Source organism: Chironomus tepperi, unplaced genomic scaffold (genome assembly GCF_022539635.2).
Source record: "Chironomus tepperi strain 1889 unplaced genomic scaffold, CSIRO-AGI_Ctep_v1 contig_221, whole genome shotgun sequence".
Classification (NCBI taxonomy): domain Eukaryota; kingdom Metazoa; phylum Arthropoda; class Insecta; order Diptera; family Chironomidae; genus Chironomus; species Chironomus tepperi.
In genome coordinates this window covers 106,390-119,095 of record NW_027226343.1, presented here as the reverse complement: position 1 = coordinate 119,095, position 12,706 = coordinate 106,390, and the positions used below count along the sequence as shown (strand labels likewise).

The window sequence follows — 12,706 nt, the reverse complement described above, 5'->3', positions numbered from 1 at the left end:
CTCTGATGAGTTTTATGGGATGGAATGCAATGTTTTTAATCAATTAAGTTTATTGTGTTTTTATATCCTTAAGGATGATTAAATTATGTTTATTGTTTGGTGGAAGATTTGGATTTTTAGAAGGTTTTTGTTATAACGGTCATTTTAAATTTGAATAATATTCATTGTGCGTAGTTGAAAACCCCTTTTTTATACAACTTTGTTACATTGCCCTCGGTTAAAATCCACAAGAAAAACGACGGCAAGAGTTTCAAAAGCTTCTTGGTGAAAAAAACTGAATTCGGCTTGTTCAGCAATGCTGAATTCAGTTTATTCAGCAATGCTATATTCAGCTTTCTTAGCTTTTTCAGCAAAACTATATTCAGCTTCTTTAGCTTGTTCAGCAAAGCTTTATTCAGATTACTCATCATGTTTAGCAATACTGAATTCAGTTTACTCAGCTTATTCAGCAAAGCTGAATTCAGCTTAACGTGAGAACAGAGAATTCGTACAAGCTAAATGACAGAGCCAGCAAAAGAATCGGATGAAAAGCCTCTTGTTGTAGCCTTAGCTCTATATAGGAACATAGTTACGTCAAACAAGTACACCAACCCCATTTTGATGTCTTAACATCTATCAATTCATCAATAAATCAATCTTAGATCTTAAAACCCAAAACATCTACAAGGGCATCAATTTCAGTATCCATAACTACAAGATTCCTGAATGAAAATCTCTCACAACTTGTTGTTTGCTTTATTGAATTCATTTACAGCATTTGACACCTACACTGAAAAATTCCATTCATTCATCAATGTGAAATCTTTCAATTCCAATGCCAACAATTATTTTTTTAATCAAAATATTTCCATTAATAATTACTAATCAAGAAGTGTTCACAACCCCCCCACTTAATGTTGCTATAATCTAACATCCGCAAGCAATAAAATCCTACATAATTTACTCTTTTTTCGTTACAGGAAATCGTTAATTAATCTTTACTTCTCTATTCTCATACCACTGTCTAAATATATCCCATAAATAAACTTCACACAGAAAATCATCTGAAAAAGTTAATGAAATTTTTTAATAGAAGCAACAAATATTGGCTATAAAAAGGAAACTGGAGATGAAAAATTCTTCATTTCAAATTTTAATTCTTCGTTCTTTTTGGCAATAAAAGTTAAGAATATTGGTATGATGAAAATATGTAAGTGGAGCAAAACCAAGACGAGATGGAAATAATTTTAAAATGTGGCATTTTAATGAAGAACTGAGTAAGTCCATCACTTTGCCTTAAATGCAACAAGAGTTTCAGACAATGAATTAGCGTTGCAATGCTGAATTCAGTTTACTCAGCATATTCAGCAATGCTGAATTCAGCTTACTCGACTTGTTCAGCAATACTGAATTCAGTTCACTCAGCTTGTTCAATAATGCTGAATTCATCTTACTTAGCTTGTTCAGCATTGCTGAATTCAGTTTATTCAGCTTATTCAGCAGTCCTGAATTCAGTTTCCTCAGCTAGTTCAATCAGCTTGTTCAGTAATGCTGAATTCAGTTTACTCAGCGTATTCAGCAGTGCTGAACTCAGCTTCTTCAGCTTTTTCAGCAATGCTGAATTTAGATTTATCAGCTTGTTCAAAACTGCTGAGCTCAACTTGTTCAGTATTATTGAGTTCAGCTTGCTCAGTTTGTTCAGCATTGCTGAATATGCTTTGCTAGCTGAATTGAATGAACCGAACTTGCTTATTTCTGTGCCACTGATTAATCTGAATTCAGCAGCATTAAAACATCAAATGCGTCCTTTCAACTCTCAATCCAGCCTGCATCTTCCAACATTTCCATCCCACATTTTATGAGCAACTTTTTGAAAATCCTTAATTTAAAAGTTTTTATTTCACAAAAAACACAAGGAAGTAAAAAATTTTCTCACCAAAAGAAAACTATTATTAAATTTTCTGTTTCTGTTCTTCTACAATGTGCAGCACAGAAGGAGGAAAGACATAAAGTTTTGAATAAGAAGAAGAAAAAATGAAACTTAAGCTCATAGGCGCAAAGAACATGAAAAAAGTGGGAAAATAATTTTTTTCCTCCTGTTTTTCTTACATAAAATTTAATGGGATGGGGGATAACATGGCTTGCTGCTGAATACATTCACATTTACATTGATATAATGTATACAAGAACATAGAAAAGAATGAAGAAAAAAGTAAAGGAAATCAATATTTTATGTGGCATAGTAAGAGACTATTTATAGTAAAACAGGAGTCAGTATATACATAATAATTTCTTTTGTTTTATTTCATTACACATACATTCCATTTCATGCTTTTTTAACGTCGAACTTTATTAAGACGAATAGAGGAGAGGAAAAAAAAATTGTTTCCGGTTATATCCACTTCACATTTTATTGTCAACTTTCTACTTCATTTCATTCATGAATAGGTAATAAAATTATTGAAGTAGTCTACAAATCAAAAGTTGGATAAGGAAGATGGTCAAGGAATGTACTTTGATGTTGCTTTCACGTGGATTTACTTGAATATTTATTGATTTTTATTTCTATACGCAGAAGTTGAGGTATTGGATTTGAGTTCTTTGGTAGGACTGAATTTACTTTAGATAGAACTTACTGAATTTAGCTAGTTCAGCGCTCACTGAATTCAGCTAGTTCAGCGCTTGCTGAATTCAGCAAGTTCAATGATTGCTGAGTTCAGCTAATTCAGATTTGCTGAATTTAACTAGTTAACTAATTCAGCTAGTTCAGCATTTGTTGAATCCAGTTTTTCAGCATTTGTTCAACTAAAACAATCTTTATTGAGTTCAGCTAGTTCAGCTTTTGCTGAATTCAGTTAGTACAGCGATTTGAGTTCAGCTAGAACATGCATGTGTTGAATTCAGTTAGTTCAGCATTTAATGAATTTAGAAGTTCAGCGTTCAGCTTAGTTCAGTTAATTCAATGTTTGCTGATTGAGTTCAGCTAGTTCAGCGTTTGCTGAATTAAACTAATTTAGCGTTTCTTGAATTCAGCTAGTTCAGTATTTGCTGAATTCAGTTAGTTCAACTTTGCTGAATTCAGCTAGTTCAGTATTTGCTGAATTCAGCTACTTCAGCATTTGCTGAATTCAGCAAGTTCAGCAATAACTGAATTTACAATTGCTATGCAGCATAGCTATTTATGCATCAAATTACACTTTCGTAAATTTCAAATAAAAACATTAAATTTTTATCACCCAATTTCCATACCAAGATATAATTACAATGATAAGCAAAACAACGACTGTCATGTCTGAAGAAATGGGTCTGCTAGTTGATATATTCCAGCATGCAAAGCATACTCTCATGAGCGAAATAAAAAGATTTTTCTTTGACTTTATCTCACGATTTTGATCAAAATAGAATTATATTTATTTTTTTGGACTTTCAAGTCACTTTCTAGCTGCTGTGTGGAGAGGGATGACGATGAAAAGAAAAAAAAACATGCAGCAAAGAAGTATAAAAAAATTTATTGCATATTAAATACAAGAAGAACAACAAAAAAACTTTACTGTGACCTATTTTCTTGTCGTCTTGGTTTTATTAGCGTCTTGGGAATTAAAGTCATTCCAAAGCTCTAACCAAGGGAATGGAATTTGTGTGATATTGCGTGAAATCACTTTTAGTTTCATTTTGGGATGTCTGGGAATGAAGTAGATTTGTGTCTTGAGTGTTGTGAAATATGTAAGGAAATATGTTGGTATGAAGACTTATTCTCTGAATTTTACTGAGTTCCTGGAAAGGACAAGTGGAAAAATGGGACATCAGATAGAAGTTAGGTCAGTATGAAGCTGGAAATGGCACTTGATGTGGAAATAGCACATAAATGACTTAATGTTGTCATTTTGCCATATTTTTGAGACATGAATCTTCCGAACTTTTGGATTAAATTTGTAAAAGACGACGTTCGATTCCTTAAGATTCCAGACTTGCAGGGATTTCGAAGAATGTGTCCTAGCAGGCACAGAGCGTGCTCTCAAGAGCAGAATAAGCTAAAAGCAACGTTTATTTAGTGAATTTAGGGTCAGCCAGCTCTCGAGGACATGCTATTTGCTTGTTAGCTCTAGATGTGGCAATGGGCTAACACGAAAAGTTAGGCAGTAGCAAGGAAAGTAAGGACTATTCGTGGATTTTAAGAATCAAGAATGAAAATCTCAATTTCATTCATTTAATGGTCATTTTTGTCAGATTTGATAGATTTGTTAGGTTTTGGAATTGATAATGGACATCTAAGCCTCAAATCCTTCAATTTGGCCATGAAAATTCATAAAATTCAACTTATTTCCACCCACTTGACCCAGAACATCCTTCGACTAATGTAAAAACTTTCTTCAAAATTATACCTTACAAAGCATTAACTTTTTCATAGCACAATGTCCAACAATAATCCAACAGAAGCTTTCATTTGTCAATGCTAGAGTTTGAGACAGCTTTTCACCCCTAATGCTTTCTAAAAAAATTCTTCAAACAATTATTTTCCCATTTATTATTTATGACAAATGTTTGTCATGAAAATTAAGCTCCGGATGAACAAGAAAAAAAAGGATGAAAGTCACACGGATATATTTTTAAACACTAAAAAGTCAAATAAAAAATTAAGTCTGTAAATATACAAATATATAACAGGATACGCCGTGTCATTTCGATCGTAAAATATTATTTTTCAACGCTCAAGTCGTGAAATGATCATAAAATATGAGGCAGGGTTATATGCTTTATATTTGACTCTATGAATAGATAATAATTTAAAATTTTGAGTGGCACTTTCCAAAAAAAGCGTCAGAATTATATATTTGAAGTACATTAAGTAAGATGCCTTTTATGGTGAAAATTTTCAATTGTTAAGTATTTTTGGAAGTGAAAATTCAGTGAAATGAAACTTTGTTTTTAAGATTGTCAATAAAATTTGAATTTTAATGACAATTGTTATGCTCAGTTGGATATTTAAGAATACAGTTCACAGAATCATGTTAATTGCTGTTGGTCGAACCGATTTTAATTGTTGATGATTGTTAAAATCAGAGTTGAGAGGACTTTGGGGCGTTGGACTCTAAAAGTCCAAAAAATGTCTTCACTGGAGTCCTTACTCCATTGAAGGTGCTCCATTGAATTCTGGATTCCATTGAAGAAACCTCCACATTAGATTCTGACTCCATTAGAGGCGCCTCTTCACTAAAATTCAGACTCGTTTAGATGCTCCTCCACATTGAAACCTGAATTCCTCTTTAGAGTCATTTGAGTCTGAACTCTATTGGATTCGTCTCCAGATGAGAGTTTGGACTCCATTGGAGGCATCTCAACATTGAAGTCAGAACTTCATTGGAGGCGCCTTCACATTAGAATCAAGACTTAATTAGAGGCGCCTCTACGTTAGAGTTTGAACTCAATTGGTCTGTCTGGATTGGAGGCACCTCTACATTGGAATCCCGACTCGATTGGAGGCGCTACTCATTAGAGTCCGGATTCCATAGAATGCGTTTTTACATTGGAATCCTCACAACTCTAGTTCAATATATTGGAATCCTATTAAATTTCGTACAAAAAATATTGAAATTCTATACAGTCCCATACACAGAAGCAAACTCAGTGTCAAAAAACCTTATCAAGCTCGTCACAAAATACAAAAAAAAAATTGATAAATTTTATTCCAGTTTCATTGCATCACGTGATAATAATGAAATAGTCACATGTATAGCATGTTCCACGATTCCTCTTATATTTACTATATATGATGAAAATTTAATGTAGAGGTTGGTTACCGAGCTTTTTTTGAGCTTCTGCCAACGTTTTATCTTGTTCATAAGAGCAATTGTTTCTATGTGACTCTTTTTTTTCTGGTGCTTGAAAAAGTTTTAATGGAAATATTTTTTTATTGAGGACTTTGGATTACTTTGAACAACACTTTGAGAGAATTTAAGAGTAGAAATTTTGAGTATTCAGTCAACTGAGTAGCATAAGTCGGTTAATCGATCCATAAGATGGGACCAGGTAGGCGTGATTCTGGTATTAAATTGAATCTGACATCAAATCATAGTCACGTAGGCCTGGAGCTGGATTTTCGATCGATTAAACAATTTGTGCTATTCGGGTCAAATTCAATGTGAAGACATTGGTGTCATTCTTACTGGAAGCTGATATCTTGAAAATTCTAATAAATTGCTGTGTGAATGCCAAGGATATGCAAATTATTTGAAACAGTAGATAAGCAAGGGAAGGAACTAGAAGAAGATGAAGCAATCTCTGATTCTCATAATATCAGAAGCTCATAATATCTTCAACTTTAAAGTACTTTAAAATTTCTGAATTTTGAGGTTATAAATATATTTTCCGAAACTTCCGAGTGGAACTGGGTTTGATTAGTCAACCGTGTGTCTAATTATCAACATGACTTGCATGGCAATTTGCACAAATGTCAAGTTTTTAGCTAGAAATACGATTGGCTAATCGGAGCCTGTTCAAGTCAAGCTTCCTAAGCGACACAAGACTTGAGAAAGTTTTCTAAAATTGTGTCATTTGTTTAGTTTTCTACTCAAAACTTGAATCTTTATCAAATTTACTACTTTGAAGAGCACAATCTAGCTCAAATCTGTTATGAATTTTAATTCTTTTTCTTCTCATTTATATTTGCCAAATTTTTTCAATTCTGTGAGCTCAAAACTGTTAATTTATGTACAACTATCGACAAATGAATTCACATACAGCACAGTTTTGAAAATTGAATTCGAAAAAGAAGATCAAAATCAATCAGCACCCAAAAAGAGACTTTTCTTATTAAACTTTTAATCGGATTACAAAATTTCTGTCGAAAAATTAAAAATTTAATCTGTTTGAAGATTTTCAACACTATTTTGGAACCTTGGAATGTTTATTTCAAGGTAATTAGCTGAAAAATTTAAGAAATTTTGTAGAAATTTCCAAGTTTTAATCTAATTTGATTGAAATTTGGCTTATTAAATGTAGAAAAATTTGTCACTAATCGAACTTCCTTGAACTTTTGGTGGAAAATTGTCGATATTTTATGGGAAATTAATTGAAATAAGACTCAGAGCTCAAGGACGATTCGAATTTTGTATTTAAAAATCGAGTCGAATTCTAGTTCAATTTGGAAATATTTTGAACTGATTTCATCAAATTTCAAATTATTTAAATCTTTTCAATGGTTAATTCATCATCCAGGACGAAATTTCACTTCTACAGAATCTATTCAAACTTCCAGTGAGTAAATTCACAACTTAAAATCACAATTTTCCTTACAGTTTTCCTCAAAAAATTGCAAAGCAAGAATTTTTCTCAAAAGAAAAGAAAAAAAACGAGGAAAAAAGAAGAAAATGAAACTTTTTTTTTTCGTTGAAGAATGTATTGGTTATGCTTGTTGTACATAAGCAAAGATGATGGCAATTGTATGCGTTAAATTTTTTTTTTCTTTTTTCCTCCTCTCTTATCAATGAAAAAGTTCCATTCCAGGAATGAAGAATGTGAAAAAAAAATTTCCCCTTTTTTTCGACGAAGCTTTTTCAGACATGAAAAATTATCCTTGAATTAATTTACAAATTTTTCCTGCATTTTTTCACTCACAAATTCACAAATTTTGTCCACATAATCCACACAATGAGTGATTTTTTCACATTTTTATGCCCCGTCCATGTTCGATACAAAGTCGATTTTCATAAAAAATGTCTCGCAAGTGAAGTTTGGCACACGAAAAAAAATAATTTCAATTTAATCCTCAATCGAATGTAAAATTGTCACTTAAAATACCGTAATTTTGTCGGGCCAATGATTGGCCTCACAATTTTATCCATTTTAGTTGCTAATTTATCACTTATTCATTAATTATAGTAATTTTTTCAAGCACTAAAAACTTTTTTCAGTGTAAAAGAGAAAATTTCAAATTACACTGTGATGGAACAATCAATGAAAAAGCTGAAAAAAAAAATTTCCTTTTGGACGTGCGTTTGCGCACTTGATGCGTTCCAGTTGTTGGAAAAAATGTTTGAAAATGTGCTTGGACGATGATATTGTCATTGTTTATTTATTGCTGATAAGAACGTTTTGGATGGTTAAGAATTTTTTTTTTTCTTATTTTTTTATTATCCTCATAACTTTTTTTTTACGGGATTTAATTTATATCCTATAGATTTATTTAATTCCTTTTTTATTATTCACAATTACAATCACTTCACGACATCCGAACTCATCTACACGATCATGTGGACTAGAAATTGTTGCTTACTCGACTGGCGTGAAAAGAACAAGAAAAAAGATTTTTCCATCCGAGGAAATCGTAAAAGTTTTTTTTTTTACTCAAAAGTTCGGTTGCTGAGCTTTTTTTTGCTATAAATTTGTATTTTTTTTCACCAATACATGCGCACACAATACGCGCAAATAGGTTGCTATAATGTTTTATAGGAACATAAAAGTTTGAATGTTTTTTGGCCGTTGTGGAATGTTTTTTATTAAAAATTTGGTTTTTAGTTAATTTTGTGATTTTATGACTTATTTGTGATGTTTTTTGAAGAGTTTGTTGCAGTTTGAGGTAGATTGAAGGTTTCAGAGTTCATAACAGTAGTTAAGATTTATTAATGTACATTGTCAAAGGGCAAAATAAAGCTAAACAGAGCTAGATACGACTTTTGGATGTTGAAAATTATAAAATTTAAGTCGCTTAATTTCACACTTCTTCAATATATTGCGACTCTATTAAAGTTGAACCTGAAAATATTAAAAATCAAAAATTGTCATTAATTCTTTATAATTTCTTATTTTATTAAAAATAAGTACAACTAATTTCAAAAAATTACATAATTTTATCCTTAATTCAACATAAAATACTTAATTACTAAACATATATCGGAAATATGATTTCTAATGAATACAATTTTTGTAATTATGATACATCCGACTTATCACTTTTCCACATTTTATGTCAGGCAATTAAATTGCCTCTAAACTACTGGATTAATGTGGACATTTAACTTATTATAATGTCTAAATTTATAATCTTAATCTTAAAATTCTACATTCATAAATATTTCCAAAATAACCTTAAAAATCTACTTATGTATATCCTTTCGTATCTCACAAAATAATCTTAATTAATTAATTTATTTACAAAAATATTCTTCAGTACGTTCGTTACAAATATCGCATTTGACATTCATAATGTCCCATATAAATTTGCAATTACATTGCCATGTTCGATGAAATAATTTTGTCACATAACCACGACCACAGCATAATAATGCACAGCTGTCTGTGTCCTTTGATGTTCTGCTACATTTACGTCCATGTGTGCCTGTTATTTATAGAAATAATGGAAGGTTAATCAGAATTAAATTGAATTTTTTCATAGAATTGCTTAAGTTATTGCATCTTATTTGGAAAGTGATGCAAAGATCTGCATCTTTTAAAAAAATTAAAAATGTTGAAATTTGAACAAAATTTCAAAAACTTGATTTTATTTTTCACAAAAGATGAAATGCAAAAGTTGCAATGCATCTTTTTAAGAAAAATCGATGCAAAAATTCAAATTTTTCTAATATTCTTAGATTTGATGCAAAACATTCAAATTTACAACAATTGATGGCAAATGATTCAAAATTTCAATCAATTGCATCTTTTTAGAACAAAATGATGCAAAAAATTTTGAATATTTTAGTACAAAGTGATGCAAAACATTCAAATTTATCTATTCTTGCAATTTTTTAGTACAAATTGATGCAAAAATTCGAATCTTTGCAATGTTTTAAACTTACAATGCAAATCTCTTACCTACAAGATAAATCAAACGTAGGTGAAAAATTTCTCCATATTATTTGGTCTCATTTTTTTAAGTACAAAATGATTCAGCCTGCGTAACACACTCAAAAATTGATTTATTACTTGCATCTTTTTAGTACGAAGTTATGTTAAACAATTCAAATTTTTTTTTCTTGCATCTTTTTAGTGACAAAGTGAGTAGCCAAAATTTTCATTTTTGCATTTCTTTTGAATGACTTCGAAATGTGGCAATGTTTTCCAATTTCAAACTTATTGTGGCATAATTTTCTTTAGCAAAGAAATAATGGAACTTAAAAATTGTTTATGAGGTTAATGCAATGAGTCAACACAATCAATTAATTTGCAATCATTTTCTCTTCGTCATTTACCCCAAAATATGATGATCCAATTCATGCTTTTGATAATAATCGATGGGTTTAAATATCCTTCTCACAGTACGTAGGTGATGATTCTAAATAAATTAAATCCATATTCTTTGGTCTCACAGGTTTCTTATCTAATTTACCTCTGAAAAAATACCGCCAAACACACCAAAAAAAATTGATTTATTAGCCATACATCATGCTTAGTGGTCAAACTTATCTTCACACAATAAATCATAACTTTTTTTTTACAACCTCAACAAATTCTCACCTTTTAATGACTAAATTAATTCCCGTTTCAGTATTTTGTGCCACAACCATTTTAGCCTTTTTGTATTTCATTTTGAGCGTATCACCGACTTCACGAAATTGTGGCAATGTTTTCCAGCATGTTCTCAGCGAACAACTTCCAGAGATTCCGTGGCATAAGCAGTCTTTCTTTAATAATTTTCGTACAATCTGTAGAAATAAAATAAATTTTGAGGTTTTTCATACGAAATTTGATAAAATTGCAGGGCATTTATGAGGTTAATGCAATGAGTCAACACAATCAATTTAATTTGTGGCATATCCATGTGATTCAATCATTTTCTCTTCGTTCTTTCATTTTCTTCACGCCCAAAATATAATATTATATGTGAATCAATGAAAATGGGATAATAAAGGCAATTCATGCTTTTGATAATAATCGATGAGGTTTTTTTCTTTATTTTTATATCATCGAGATTGAGGCTTGAAGGTTGTGGGAATGGTGGTGAAATGAGACGCATTTTGCACATTAAGGGTCCAATGATGGGTACAATTAAAGCTCATGAACCTTAATCTAAATAAATGTAATATTGCAAAGTGTATAGAACTCCAAAAATTTTGCTCTTAAAAAGAGGTGAATTACAGCATTTGGTATTGGTAACTGGCAAAGGGTAGACGGCAATGAAAACAGCTTCAGACGCCAACTAAGAGATGCCATGGATCTGAGTTGATCTCAGATAAAAACAATAAGTAAGTAAGTAAGAGTGCATAGATCTCCAAGCCTTTATGTTATTCCTGAATGTGTCCATAAATGAGCCAGATTTCCGTAAAAATTATCAAAATCCTGAATCTAACCTCAAAATTCTGAATTTAACCTCATAATTTTGAATTTAAGTATTCAAGTCTAAATGCTAGTCATCAAAACTAGAGCTTGAACAAAACTGCATGAAATAGGTGCTATCGGTTCATGGCATCCTCAAAATAATGTTGGCAGAATACTGGTGTGACACGGTACGCAATTTGGACACAATACTGGACTAGAACTTTACTTCACGATTTTATTGGACTTGAATGGATATCAGTTGCCTTTTCCACAAAAAATCCGACCCGACTTCAAGTCCATAGACTCAAAACCGTTGAACCACCCTCAATTCATTGCGACACAAAGTCAGACATCGTACGACATCCGAAAATTCCTTTCTCAAGAATTCACAACAAAATTCCACGAATTAAAAAGATGAAAATCTACGAAAAAATAAAAAGGCACAAAAAGTGTCAAAAGGGCATCGAGAAATGATGATGAGGAGCAAAAAAAAAAAAAAAAATTGCACAGCGCCGTTCTTTAAACACAAACTGTGAGTCTCTCAACAATGTAATTTAATAATAATAAGTGAGTTGTTCCACAACCGATACATCAATAATCACACTTGCGTTTCTCAATCTACAGAAAAGAAGAAGAAGACATGTCGAATATGTGGTGTTAATTTATGGCAATTATTATCAAGTGAGACCTGCACTCATATAAGATATTGTGTACTTATGAAGTGTCAAAAAGGTGCAACGCAAATTATATGAAAAGAAAATTTTTTTCTGACATTTTTAAGAGGCCGGCATTCGAAAAGATAAATTACGGAATGGAATTAAAATTTCTTTTTGAGAACTTCTTAATGTCAACTTTTATTTGGATTAAGAAGCACGTGATATGTCTAAATATACAGCCTACTTAACGAACTTTTACAGCATTTTACTCAATTTAATCTTGTTTACAATTAATACACAATGTATTAAAAGTATCAACATGTCACCTTAACCTGACAATCTCTTAAAGATGGAAAATTTATTGCATATTGGAATAAGTGTTGAAAAAAAGACTTTAATTCTCTGATATATTAAGGTACAATGTAAAGAAGAAAAAAAAGTTATAATTGAGTTGTTGAATTGAAAGTTTATCGACATACTACAGCCAATCGGAATGAGAAAGGTGGAACAAAATGATGTGTGAAATTAATTACAGTAAGGTTTTGGGTGTTCGGTAAGTAATTTTTGATAAAAAAAATATTCAAAGTACTTCTTATTTGAATTCTGAATTTTTTTGTAGGATGTTGATGAACTCTTGAAGAATTACTTTAAAGCAGTGTTGTCCAAATTGTGTGTTGCGTTACACTGTCGTGATTTCAAATTGCCATGAACGACATACCATGAATCGCATCCCATGAAACGCGTTGAAACATGTGTAGTTTTATTCGTATATCACTACCAATGCGTGTCATGGGTTGGGCAACACTGCTTTTAGCAGA

At 31.4% G+C, this 12,706-nt stretch overlaps 2 protein-coding genes across 8 annotated transcripts in view; both read right to left on the bottom strand.

Moving 5' to 3' along the window:
* Window positions 1–7,906, bottom strand: part of brp (ELKS/RAB6-interacting/CAST family member bruchpilot) — a 74,613-nt gene extending 66,707 nt beyond the window's left edge. For 3 of the 4 annotated variants that reach the window (XM_070640744.1, XM_070640749.1, XM_070640746.1), the window contains exon 1: window positions 7,777–7,906. The gene's annotated coding sequence lies outside the window, so the exon portion shown is untranslated. The remainder of the gene's footprint in view (window positions 1–7,776) is intronic. The other variant, XM_070640745.1, reaches the window with a different exon arrangement.
* Window positions 7,907–10,214: 2,308 nt separating this feature from the next.
* Wnt2 (Wnt oncogene analog 2) overlaps window positions 10,215–12,706 on the bottom strand; it is a 34,158-nt gene continuing 31,666 nt past the window's right edge. For all 4 annotated transcript variants that reach the window (XM_070640735.1, XM_070640738.1, XM_070640736.1 and 1 more), the window contains 2 exons: window positions 10,432–10,619; window positions 10,215–10,305 (listed from right to left, as the gene is read on the bottom strand). In XM_070640735.1, coding sequence (XP_070496836.1) covers window positions 10,215–10,305; window positions 10,432–10,619 — 279 coding nt within the window. The remainder of the gene's footprint in view (window positions 10,306–10,431; window positions 10,620–12,706) is intronic.